The following is a 14,061-nucleotide window of genomic DNA, read 5'->3' as shown; positions in this document are numbered from 1 at the left end:
AATATGTACATATAACTACGATTCCATCTTACCGTCTGTGTGTGAGAGGTGTTTCATAGGTGTCCGGCAGCGTGGCTACATGAGGAGAGCTCCGGACTCATGATCGGAAGATCACCGGTTCAAGCCCCGGTCAAGGCCGTTGTCGGAAAGTGGTGGTGTTGTTGTTGTTGTCCAGCAGGGGGCACTCTGTCCTCTGGACTTGTCGGTAACAATGCCCCTGTTACGGTGATAGGGACAACGTACAGCTGCAAGTGCCGTCCTTCGGATGAGACGCTAAACCGAGGTCCTGAATGAATCTCGGTCATAAATAGTAGGGGGTTCCCTGACGTTCCTGGCCAAATTCCTAATCAGGTCTCTGACATCAAGGCCACCTCATCATCCCTTCCCCTTAATTGGCTGATATCAATCCCTGTCTCCTGAGCCGTTCAGCCATTGTGTAGTGTAATGTGTGCCGGGTGCCAGTGAATGGCAGCCATTGAGCCTGCGTAGCCCAAGGTTGGGTTCTACCAGTGGTGGTGAAGGAGGCAATTTCTACGCTACATTGTGGGGAGCGCTTTGAGTGTCTAGAAAAGCGCTATATAGTTCAAGTTTGTTTATTAGTTGTCATACAGAAGTATAGAATACTTTTATATAAAATGATTCTTTCTGTTTTGCTCCAGAGATTGTGCTAGATAAAAATAGATAAGTATAAAAAGTATAGTAAGTATAAAATAGAAGTCAAGTACGTAGACAAAAGTGTTCAATATATACATAATATATACAATGCAGAGTAGAAAAGTAACTAAGTTACAATACAATATACTATATAATATACAGTACAATGCGGAAGTGGATTGGATGAGGTACAATTTAGGTACAATTTACAGTAAGGTGTAATGAGGTATGGGTTGTAGTGCAAATTCTTTACCAATAAATATAAAGTGTGTTTAGGTGATCTAAAGTGTGTAGAGTGAGTTGTTTGTTTAAAGTGAGTGTGTGCGTGTGGATGTGTGTGCTGTGAGTGCATTTGATGGTTGTTACGATTGTTCATTGTTCAATCATTGGTCATTGAGCATCCTGATGGCCTGGGGATAGAAGCTCCTTCTGAGTCTCTCTGTGCCGGCCATGAGACTCCGGTATCGCTTGCCTGACCGCAGCAGTTCAAAGAGGCAGTTGTTTGGGTGGCTGGAGTCTTTCATTATTCTCTTAGCCTTGCCCATGCACCGCTTGTTGTAAATGCCCTGGAGAGTGGGAAGCCCCCCTCCAATTGTGCGTTCGGCTGAACGGGCCACTCTCTGTAGTCTGCTACGGTCTTGTGCAGTGCTATTCCCAAACCAGGAGGTGATGTGATATTGCCAGTCAGGATGCTCTCTATTGTGCATGAGTAGAAGTTCTTGAAGATCTTCTGATTCACATTGAACTTCCTTAAGTGCCTAAGGAAGTAGAGGCGTTGTCGTGCCTTCTTGATAACACTGTCAATGTGTGTGGTCCATGTCAAGTCCTCGGATATGTGGACTCCGAGGTACTTAAAACTGTTCACTCTCAACCGGTGCCCCGTCGATGCTGAGGGGGCTGTAGTCCCTGACCCCCGACCTCCTAAAGTCCACAATCATCTCTTTTGTTTTGCTGACGTTCAGGGAGAGGCAGTTCTCCTGACACCACTGTGACAGATTCTCTACCTCTTCCAGGTAGGCCCTCTTGTCGTTGGCAGAGATCAGGCCCACCACTACTGTGTCGTCAGCTAATTTGATGATTGTGTTGTTGTTCCGCTGAGCCACGCAGTCATGTGTGTACAGGGAGTAGAGGAGGGGACTCAGAACACAGCCCTGGGGGGCCCCTATGTTGAGGGTGATGGATGAGGAGGTGCAGTTGCCTGCTCTCACCACCTGGGGTCTGCCCGTCAGGAAGTCCAAGACCCACTGGCAGAGGTCATAGTTCAAGCCCAGGTCCCTGAGCTTGGCTATGAGTTTGGAGGGGACTATGGTATTGAATGCTGAGCTGTAGTCGATGAATAGCATTCTCACATAGTTCCCCTGCCTCTTCTAAATGTAATGATCATTAATTCATAGGGTCGGCCCAACACACACGCAGGTGCGCACGGTAGTGAAAATCTGAAAGTCTTTACCTCAAATGTGTGGAGGGATACCCTCATTGGAGTGATCCAATCGGGTCACATAACCGTGGTTACCTACATAACCTTGGTTTTACTGTGTGGAACCAGAGGTTTATTGTTGGCAGTTGATTTGTCTCAGGACTTCTTTTTACAGTAACTCGGTTACTTGCCTCCTCAGCGCACCCCAAACCTCTCTAGGGGGATATCCCTTGATTTATACTTTGCACTACAGTTGAGAAAGTGACGATACAGAATTATCGGTACGTCTTCCGTTATTATTTTTGGTACTAAAGCTATTAATTATATCAGAGTGTAAAGTATTGTTTGAATGCTTATATTTATTGTACTCTGTTGCATACTGGCTATCTGGCAAGAAGGGGAAATGCCATAAGGGTTGCCCAGGGCCTATGGGCCGCTCGAAAAAGATACAAATCTTAATAATTTTGTCTTTAAATCATCAATTTAATAAATTGTAAAGATATTTTCCAACGATGCCCTGGTTGCTAATGTTACGCTGTCAAGTGAATCCTATTCCTTTTGGTATCTGCATACTGTGAGCAAGAGGCTGCTCTCCCAGGGGAGAAAGGAGATCACACGTCACTGGCTCGGGTAAGTTGGTTTAACTGTTTCACTTCCGGGTTTACAAAGTGTACTCTTAGTCTTACCTACATTGCTATTTCATCATAAAATACGATATGGTGAATGTCATGGCCTCAATACTAGCCTATAGCCCAGAATATTTTTTTTTATCCACTTTTTCTCCCATTTTCTATATTTTTCTCCCATCCCAATTTTTGTATCATCCAATTCAACCCTCCCCTGTCACGGACGCTGTTTCTTGCCTCCCACAAGCCGGCTGCAATGTGGACTAAGTCATACATAGCACAAGTCCCCTCCGGTACTTGAGGTAACAGCAGTCGCATCTTTTCACCTGCGCAGCTCGATCTCTCAGTGGCGAGGAGTAACGCGTGGGAGGCTCACGCTGCCCCCGACACTTCTTGATTCTACTGCGCAGGCGCACCAACCGACCTGTAGGAGTCGCTGTCCACAACGGCCGATCCCCACCCATCAGTTTCCCACCCCCTAATACGGCCAATGTGTATTAGTATGAACGACCAGCTAAACTGAAAGCAATGTGGAGCGCTGGGCTCGAACAGGCAAGCCCAGCGTCTCCGTCATTCGTGGCGAGCGCCTTACCCACTACGCCACGTAGCCGCCCACCCTATAGCCCAGAATATTTAGGCAAACGGAACACCCAAGAAATGTAACCTAACTCTCGATTGATGGTTGGATCTAGTGATGGTTGGACCGTTGAGTCTCTGTTCTCTCTCTCTTTGTCACCATGCTGTAGTCCAGACAGGCTGGGTAAGGCGGCTGAGTGGCGCAGTGGGCAAGGCGCTCGGCCACTAACGCAGGAGATGCTGGTATCGAGCCCAGCTCTCTGCGTTGCTACCGGCCTGGCCGGCCGTCATACTAACACAATTGGCAAGTGTTAGCGGGTGGGAAAGCCGGTGGGTGGGGATTGGACGTTGTGGACAGCGACTCCTACAGGTCGGTTGGGTGACACCGGTGCGGCGGAAGCAGGAAGCAGCGGGGGCAGCGTGAGCCTCCCATGCGTTACTCCTCGCCACTGAGAGTCCGCGCTGCCGCGGTGAAAAGATGCGACAGGCTGCCTCCTCGTGTACCGGAGGGGACACGTGATGCAAGGCTTCTGTCCTCACTACAGCCGACCAGTGGGAGGCATAGTCTAGCAACGTTCAAGACAGGGGAGGGGAGAATTGGAATCACGAAATTGGGATGGGAGAAAAATAAAAAAAATAGGAGAAAAAGTGGGGAAAAAAAAGAATAAAAGACAGGCTGGGTAGATACAGGGGGCATCTAACCATAAAGGAAGAAATCTCTGCACGTCTGTGGCGCGTGACTGTGCATATCGGATGCAGATGGTGGCACTAAATCAATAAACGTTATGCATATCTCGAGAACCGTTCATCCGATCGACTTCACACTTGGCGAGTGTATCGCTGAGGGTCCAGGGGAGAGTGCGGTGACTTAATGCGGTGCAATTTGGCCAGACGGCGGTGGTGGTGCTATAACAACAAACTCGACGCATACCTTGAGAACCGTTCATCCGATCGACTTCACACTTGGCGGGTTTATTGCCGAGCACCCAAGAGAGTGCGGTGTCCTCCAATGTGCTGTTTGGCAGCTAGATGGTGGTGCGCTATAACGATGAACCTTCGCGTCATGCTCTGAACGGGCCAGTTTTGAATGCGACGCTCCAACAAGCAGCACTTCCCGGCGGCCAAGCAGGCGGCCAGTTCCAGGAACGCGCTCTGAACCGGCACTGCACTGGTATTTCATAATTCAGAAGAGGACATGCAACTTGCTCGACTAACGTTGATAAGACTCGACTTGAGTCGACTTTGACTTGGTATTTTCATGACTCGAGGCTTATTGACTTTGACTTGAAGCAGATGACTCGAAAGGACTCGATGGTTTTTGTTTAAGCTAGCCTATCTGCATTTTTCTAAATATTGAGTGTGAAAAGTTACCATTTTGAAACATGATTGAGTGACTTTTATATACCGCAGGACCTAGAAAACAATGCAGACGCGATGGAGCTGAAAGCACGTTGAAGGCTTCATCATTCTGGTCACGGCCCCTCACTAGTTCAAAGTCGATGTAACTCAAACACAGACGAATTTTCTCTCTCTCTCTCTCTCTCAACTCTGTGACGAATGCAAATCCTGCGAGATCGGGCACAACGAGATTGTATTTGTCTGTCATGAGGATTAATATGTCAGTGTTCTAAATGTATAGATGTATTAGTCTACACACAATCCACAGCAGAAAATACTAATCAGATGGAATCATTTGAACAACTGCCTATACAGTAGAGACCTGCATGACAATTGAAACCTTAAGATAAAGAACAATATACGGCCGTTCTAAATTAACAGCTCAAGTTGTACAATTAACAACTTCTCAATCATCACGTGCGGTGTAACTGTTACATCACCTGCATTGACTCATCCTCTTCTGTACTTAACTTTGCATCAACACTCCAACTTACTACTTTACATGATTAGTAAAGTACAACACTGTTCATCTGAAAACATCAAACAGACGTATAGCGTTCTTCATCTGTGGAATTCAATTATCCAGCCCACCCACTACAGTATGCAGAAGAGACAGAATCATCTCTCTCTCTCCTCTTCCCCCATTGTTCCTCTTTCATCTGGCCAGAGATTCTTTAATCACCTCACTTGATTCGTGTTTGGGCCCCGGGTTAAAGAATAGAATAGATGTACTTCATTGATCCTGAGGGAAATTCAGCGCCACAGATCGCTCACAATGAACATCCAGTTTTTAGTCAAATACAAAATAAGAATAGAAATACACAGTCAAGGCGGCTGGGTGGCGCAGCGGAGATTGCGCTCGTCACCAATGCAAGAGACTCCGGTCTCGAATCCGGGTGTCGGCGTTGCCTCCGGCTTGGGCCGGCCGTCATACTCGCTCAATTTGCAGAGCCAGCGGGTGAAAGTCGATGGGTTGTAATCTGGACGTTGTGGACAGCGACTCCTACAGGTCGGTTGGGGGACGCCTGCACAGCAGAGACAGGAAGTGGCGGGGGTAGTGTGAGCCTCCCACACGTTACACCTCGCCACTAAGAGTCCGCGCTGGCAGGTGAAAAGATGTGACAGGCTGCCTCCTCTTGTACCGGAGGGGACACGTGATGCAAGGCTTCTATCCTCACTACAGCCGACCAGTGGGAGGCATAGTCTAGCAACGTTCAAGACGGGGGAGGGGAGAATTGGAAACACGAAATTGGGATGGGAGAAAAATAGAAAAATAAGGAGAAAAAGTGGACCAAAAAAAGAAATACAGTCGGAGATATAAATTCTAAAATATAGTCCGAAAATATACAGTAAAATGTAAATGTCCAGGAAGGTATACCTATAGTCAAATGTAAATGTGCAGGAAGATATACAGGGATTTACTCTGCTCAGTGAGGCGTTGTACTGATGGCTGTTGGTACGAAGGACTGCCTCAGGACTTATTCACAAAGCGTGAAACCTGTTCTGACTGAGCAGCATATTAAAATGCTGTCTTGCCTAGTATTTGTATGGATCTGGCAGTCTAAAATATTAGGTGCTGGGAAAATGACATTGATACTCCTTGCTGTTTGAAGGCTTCAGATTAACAAGGTTTAATTTATACTCTTAACATGAAAATGCCATTGGTATTTCATAACCCTAGTTATATGATTGCTGGCAAAGCGTCTCGCTTCACCTATTGAACTATGCTCGTGCCAATGAAGCACTCACTGAATGATTTTTCTTTTTATCCACTTTTTCTCCCATTTTCTATATTTTCTCCCATCCCAATTTCGTAACATCCAATTCAACCCTCCCCTGTCACGAACGCTGTTTCTTGCCTCCCACAAGCCGGCTGCAATGTGGACTAAGTCATACATAGCACAAGTCCCCTCCGGTACTTGAGGTAACAGCAGTCGCATCTTTTCACCTGCGCAGCTCGATCTCTCAGTGGCGAGGAGTAACTCATGGGAGGCTCACGCTGCCCCCGACACTTCCTGATTCCACTGCGCAGGCGCACCAACCGACCTGTAGGAGTCGCTGTCCACAACGCCCGATCCCCACCCATCAGTTTCCCACCCCCTAATACGGCCAATGTGTATTAGTACGGACGACCAGCTAAACTGAAAGCAAATGTGGAGACGCTGGGCTCGAACAGCCGAGCCCAGCGTCTCCAGATTTCGTGGCGAGCGCCTTGCCCACTACGCCACGTAGCCGCCCTCACTGAATGATTTTTCAATCATGCACCTCTCACTGTCCAGGACACGCCCACTATCTGCAGCATATAAGCAGAGACAGCTTGGATAAGTGGCCTTATTCTCCCATCCAAGCCACTTTAAGATAGAAAAGGAACAAGGGTCATTGGGGTGAAAAAGCAAGACGCTTTGCCACTAATCATATAACTAGGGTTATAAAATAACCACCGTTATATTTCATATTGTCAACGCATCTTGCTTCGCCTATTGGACTAATGATAAATGTACCCCCTGATGATGGCCCATTTCAGAAGAACCAATAGGGGGGGGCACAGCCCAATCCCTGAAGCCACACGAAGCCTAGAGAAAAGACTACGGTAAATCCTGAGCCCTATTACGCACACAGACAAGAAAACAGTTAAATACTGTACTGTAAGCTGTTTTGCACACATTCATTTAGTGAAACTTGCACAATGCGTGACTTACTCCCACCTCTGTCAGACGTGTGCTATTTAGACTGTCTCCAAAGTTTAAGTTTAAGTTTATTTGGATCCCCATTAGCCACAGCAGTGCTGGGGCTATTCTTCCTGGGGTCCATAACACATAAAATACAGTTACAGACTTATACACTCACAACATTTACCTGTCATACAGACAATTAACACAACAATAAAAACCCTAATCAAATTCATAATACAATATAAAAAGATATACTCCTTATGAATGAATTCATAATACAATACAATAATACCTACTCATAATTAATTCATAATACAATACAGCATAATATACTATTTAGCTTTTACATACATTATCTATGTTCATATCAGCCAATTATACAATATTTTAATAATATATCCCTATCAGACACATGCCTTTTCATCCATATATACCTATCTCTTTATCAGACATACATTTTCATTTACAAGTGAATGAGGAGCCGGACACTTGGTGACGTTGACAGCGGACAACAGATACAGCATCGCTCACTAGTCGATGCACTTTTACAGTAGATGGAGGCAAGACGGCTGAAAGTGAAATATACAACTTCGTGGTACAGTCAGGGGTGTAAACACTACCCAGAAATTATACTTAAGTGAAAGTATGGGTACCGTGTCAAAATCTTACTCAAGTAAAAGTCAGAGTATCTGGCTAAAAACACACTTGAGTAAAAGTCAAAAGGTTTCTACTTTTAAATGTACTTAAGTACTAAAGTAAAAGCAAAAACGTTTTTGAAATGTTCCGTTTCGTCCTCTTCATCACTCGTACTATCGTTTGTGGCCGTCTTCTGTAGCTTGTCACTCTGACTGTCTATTCTTCTGATAGCGGGTGTTTAATCAAAGATCCTCACCTTCTAGTGTTGCACAAGGACCAATCAGCATGTGTATGGGAGGGTTCATTTTCCATTGATGGCGATTTGATTGGCTGTTTTTAAATAAAGAGCGGCCGCAGGATTAATAACGTTAACGTTAGTTCGGCCAGAGTAACAAATAATACTAATTAAAATGGTTGGATCTGCGAGATTTGTAATTTGTAGGTTTGCATTTTAAATGTAGGGAGTAAAAAGTATGGTTTTTTTTTCTCTGAAATGTAATTGAGTAAAAGTACAAGTATAGTATACAAACCTAATAATACTTGAGTAAAGTACAAATCCCCAAAAACAGTACTTAAAATTATTGTAACGAAGTAAAATTACTCGAGTTTACACCCCTTGGGTACAGTATGTCTTAATCTCCAAGTCGATCACTTTGTACCTTCCTCCTGTTGATTCATACTTACCAGTGAAACTGGATATATAATGAATGGAGAAATGAAGTATTAAGGTTTTGTATGTGTCCATGTTTCATATAATCATGTTCTGAACTCTTGTCACCTCATGGGGCTGTGATCAACATAGTGCAAAATACTCAACTGTGAATAGAAATTTAATAAATGTCTTAGGTTGACGTGACATGATCGACATATTAGTTTCATGACATTTTGCTCTGCAGAATGCAGTCCAGCACCCTTCTGCGTTTTAATTAATGTTTGTCTATTTGAACTTCAACCTCACTCTATATTGGTATCCGTTAGGGATGCTCGATATTGGCTTTTTTACCGATACCGATATTCCGATATTGTCCAACTCTTAATTTCGATACCGATACCGATACCGATATCAACCGATACCGATATATGCAGGGTTTCCCCCCAAAAAAACTGAATAATTTCAGGTAATTAATAATTTCACTGGATGCATTCAAAAGGCTTTCTAAATGTAAGCATTATCTGTGCAAAATATGATAATTAAAAAAGTAAAAATTAACATTACATATCTCTTGTTGTTGAATTAAACCAACATGCATACTTTTGACAATAAATAAAATAAGAATTGGTTCTTACTTGCTTGCCTGGGTAAATAAAGGTTAAATAAATGTAAAAAAAAAAAAAAAAAAAAAAAAAAAAAAAAAATTCGATACCGATATTTTCCGATATCACATTTTACTGCCGATATCGGCCGATAATATCGGACATCCCTAGTATCCGTTTATCTTTACCTTATTATCACAATGTTAGTAGATTGGAATTATGGACCCTCAAATAACTTATGCTAAAGGTCCCCAGAGTACAGACTGAACTTGTAAAAAAGCAGCCTTCTGTTTTAATGCCCCAGCTTCTTGAAATTAATCAATACTCCACTATTATCCTATATAGACAATTACAAAACACGATTTGACCCTACTTATTCAATGTCTTTATTACCATGTCTGTAATCTCAACAGCATTGCAAATGAGGGAAACCTCAGTCTTTGAGAATAAATGTTTGAAATGAAACATGTACAGTGTGTATGAGACAGCTGTGTGACGATACAAGTCATTTTGTTTCAGCACCACCTACTACCATAAACACACTATCTTGATTTTCCATTCTCCAGACTTGGTATTATAGAGAGGTGCGTTACTCAACTCAAAAGATCAGAATTAGACTTTTTTTTTTCATTTTAAAACCCATCCTTTATTATTGATAATGTCAAATGAGTGATTTGGGAAAATAACATATGAAACACTATGATATTTACTATCACAAATCCTGAATTATTTTATTTGCAACACAGTGTTATTGGTCAATACTGCACTACAGGCCATAGACCAGTATGGGAGGAGGCAGGCTCTGGACACAATCGCACAATGTGTTAAAAAAAAAAAAAAAAAAGAAAAAAAAGTCAAATACACATTTTTCCACAAAATGAACCACATCTTCTCAAGGTCCTCGTCGATGTTATTTCTCAGGAACACTGTGTTCTTCAGACTGTGGCTAGAGAGCCACACACCACGGCTCCACTGCCTGGCTCCAGGGGCTCTATAATTAGCCTGGGTCTAATTTGAGGTCATTGGTGGTGGAGGCCCCATGGCAGATATATGTGTCCCATTACCCCGAACCCACTGGCCTGACCACACCCAACAATAAGGGGCTCATTCCGTGATTAACCCTTTCACTGCCACCACGCGACAGCCGGTTATAACCCTTTACTACTATCACACACAGTAAATGATGCTAACGATGGGAGCATCGCCGTGTCGCTTGTGTGATAGTATAAAGGGCTAACCTTCTGTCGTGTGGCAGTGAAAAAGGGTTAACCTTCTGTCGTCATGTGGCAGTGAAAGGGTTAACCTTCCGTTGTCGTGTGGCAGTGAAAGGGTTAAGGGCAACCGCAGAAGAAGTCTCTTTCTACTTTCTCACTTTTGGTCAAACGGAAAGAAATGAAAAGCCTGAAATGGGAGTTTCACTACTATAGCTAAATTTTACGCTATAGGAAAGTTTTTTGACAATTCTCTTTAGGATTGATTGAAATAATAAATTAATAATACAATAGAGAAAGATCTATATTTTATAATTGGCCTTAAACCTCCTTTTGATTGAGGGGATCGTGGTGGAGGGAGGGGATGGTCACACGACAATACCCCAACTCCTTTTTACCAAGCTCTGCTGCGCGTTATGAAAACGGCACGTGCTTGGACTTTATTTTCTATCGTACTGTAAAAGCACTTTGGATCATCTTTTGAAAATAATAGCGCCGATGGAAATGTCCACGCATCAACACACAGGCATGTTAAGAGACCCCCTTGGTAAAGTGCTGAGGGGGGGGCACACACACATCGATACTGCACAGAGAACCACAGTGGTCGGGCCACGGAAAGGCAGGTGTGCTTTGCTTATGGTCTCGGACACATGGTGGTACACTGTGAGGTGGGGGTGGAGCCTTCAAACCCCCCCCAAAAATATGTAAACCTCCACACGCGACATGATCCCCCTCCCCCCCTGGCGCGGGTCCTCCGATGCTTCCCGAGGAGGAGGGGCCTATCTCCCAGCGGTGTCGTCGTGGGGCCCGACGGGCGAGGTCAGGAGAGAGGGGTTCGGGGTCGAAGGTCACGTCGAGTCCGGGCACCCTCCTCTGGTCTGCTGCTGCCGACTGCTGAAGTGTGCCTCCCTCAGGACCCTGTTGATGTCGTGGTAGGAGACGCTGCCGTCGTCGTCGTCGTCGTGGCAACCCTGCTGCTGCTGCAGCGCGGCGCTGGCCGAGTCCTCGGGCCGCCGGGGGCTGAGGGAGGAGCTGTTGTGGGAAATGTTCTGTGTGGCGCTGCAGAGACTGGTGCTGGCCCCCCCCGCCGGACTGCCGGTCCCACCGCTGGTCCCACCGCTGCAGTCGCTGCTGGAGGAATGCTGAGGCAAGAGAGAGAGAGAGAGCGAGAGAGACAAAGAGAGGCTTTGAATCGTCGCGCCGCACGTCTTGAAGAGGGGAGGAAGGACACAGAGAGACGCGTGTAAAGACAGACAGACAGCGTTTTTTCAGAGCTTCTCTGACATTGATTGATTGATTGAAAACTTTATTAACAGATTGCAGAATGGGTACAATACAGTACGGCTCAATGCACACAATTGTTAAGAGGGGATGCAGACCAGAGAAAGACTTTCGTCTTGTTTACATCAGGGTCCCCCCTTTTCAATTCATCATAACATACATGACATACAGATAGACAGTACTGCTACATCTATACATCTATGACATACCAGATTTACAAATACAGTATTGTTTGTGATACAAAAAGAGTCCAGAAAAGAGAGTATATACATTTGACGTAAAAACTGTACATTGGAGGAGGTTGGGTGGGAGGGGTGTTGTTGGGGGGGGGGGGGGGGGGGGGACACTACACTGTACATTGGAATACTGACAAAGCCATACTTGGTAATTTACTGTACAACTGGGTTAGGACATTTACAGGGGCCATTTTCGAATTGCAGTCTCCCGTAGGTGTTCTTTGAGAGTGGTTTTGAAAGTGGGTAGTGATTCACATTCCTTTACAGCTGTGGGTAGGGCGTTCCACATTGATGTGGCATAATTGCGAAACGTGTTTAGTCCCTTGTTTGAGCCGGCGGCTTGCGATTATTATTATTACACAGCAAGTGGAGTTATATTGAAAACAAGCGAGCCAGTGTGAGTCTCTGCTCTTATCCAGAAAGGCCGTCCGCCGTGGTTAAAAACCCAACGTCCACCACCTGTCGTCTCGTCTCACCTCCGAGTCCCAGACATCTCCTCGTCCCGGGTCAGACTCCAGCGGGTCGTGACCGTCACCCCCCCCTCCTCCTGACCTCTTGGCCGCCTGGGGATTGAGCTGTTGGTCCGCCCCCTCGCCCTCGCCGCAGCCGTGACGCCGCTTCCTGTGGGCAGAGCAGCAGGACAGGAAGGAAGGAGATAAGACTGAGTCAGTGAGAGAGTCGGTGACTATGGGTGCAGCAGGGAGGGTGCCGTTACTATGCTGCGAGCGAGCGAGGATGGGTGTGTGTGCCCGTGAAGCAGCAGAGAGAGAGAGAGAGGGGTGCGAGAGAGAGATTGTGTGGAAGACGACAGCAGCACCCGCCCATTAGAGAGAGAGAGGGCATGAAGAGTGTCCAAAAATAGAACCACCACCACTCACGGTTACATGATCAGACATACGCTGTTGTTCATTTTGATCAGCTATGACAACTTATTGATTAGCCTGCTACTACTCTGAGCATTTCAGTACTAGTCTGATCAGTACTATACTGGACAATCATTGACGACGGACACATGCTTGACACAAACACAATAATATGCTGCTTAGGCGGCTAGATCGATGTATTGCTTAATAAAAAAGGAATTATGTTACAAAAAAAAAAAACATTTCATTACCTGTTTTCGGTCAACATTTTTTTGTGAGTCTTGATTGATTGATTGATAAGGGAGGGGGGGTTGGATAGAACTGGGGTTGACACTCCCTTGAGCAAATCTCTGACTAAATGTATTCTAGTAGCAGAGCTCCACCACGGTGTTGCTGGAAGTCAGAACATAGCAAGAAGCCTCTCTCTCTTCTGTCAGAGGAACAGCCTTGTCACCCTGGAGGAGGAGTGGAAAAGCCTATAGCTAGTCTTCTGATCAGATCAGAACTGAATCCCCCCGCAGTCCAAGTAGCTATACACCCCTGATCTCTGCGGTAGAAACACAACACTGGACGCTAAACGTCAGAAGAAGGGAGGGTGGCTAATATCTGTCGCCGGTTATGCAATGAAATGATCTCGAGGAACGATCTACACAGTAGCCAGGCAGAGCTAACTAACCGCCACTAGCAGCTACTGAAATAGGCTACAGTCATATATCCCGATCTGTGTCGGTCAGTCTGAGACTATAGAGCCGCACGATCAAGTAGGTTAAACGATTCCACAACTAGGTCGTCAACTTAATAACCCAAACCACGAATGAAAAGGAACGAACGAGACCACTTTCTTCTTCTAACGAGAGATCGGCGCTGACGGTAACGTTGTTCTTCACTCTGTGAGTCTGTGGTTCCTTCCTGCAGCGCTGCTGCTGCCTTGCAGCTGATTCTGTTGACATGACGTCGTGCGGTGACGTCACGGCGGGCGAAACAGGAAACTGCCCGCTCATGGTCGCGTCGAGAGGACGCACCGGATGTAGTGTGATTGATTGATTGATTGATTGAAAAGTTTATTAACAGATTGCAGAATGGGTACAGTACAGTACATCTCAATACATACAATTGTTAAGGGGATGCAGACCAGAGAAAGACTTTCGTCTTGTTTCCACCAGGGTCCCCCATTTTCAATTCATCATAACATATATGACATACATGACATACAGATAGACAGTACTGCTACATCTAT

At 45.3% G+C, this 14,061-nt stretch overlaps 1 protein-coding gene across 2 annotated transcripts; it reads right to left on the bottom strand.

The window, feature by feature from the left end:
- Positions 1–9,898: 9,898 nt before the first annotated feature.
- LOC311236336 (uncharacterized protein) lies at positions 9,899–13,723 on the bottom strand. Of its 2 annotated transcripts, none has more exons than XM_084338410.1 (3): positions 13,076–13,723; positions 12,438–12,582; positions 9,899–11,652 (listed from the first exon to the last, which is right to left on the bottom strand). In XM_084338410.1, the coding sequence occupies exons 1-3, from the start codon at positions 13,090–13,092 to the stop codon at positions 11,293–11,295; spliced, it is 522 nt and encodes a 173-aa protein (XP_084194536.1). In that variant the 5' UTR covers positions 13,093–13,723; the 3' UTR covers positions 9,899–11,292. The 2 variants fall into 2 exon arrangements, with proteins under 2 accessions (XP_084194536.1, XP_084194537.1); XM_084338411.1 differs by having other exon boundaries at positions 9,899–11,586.
- Positions 13,724–14,061: the final 338 nt, after the last annotated feature.

This window comes from Notolepis coatsorum, assembly GCF_963971535.1.
Source record: "Notolepis coatsorum genome assembly, contig: SUPER_10_unloc_2, whole genome shotgun sequence".
Lineage (NCBI taxonomy): Eukaryota > Metazoa > Chordata > Actinopteri > Aulopiformes > Paralepididae > Notolepis > Notolepis coatsorum.
This window is presented reverse-complemented; position numbering and strand designations above follow the sequence as displayed.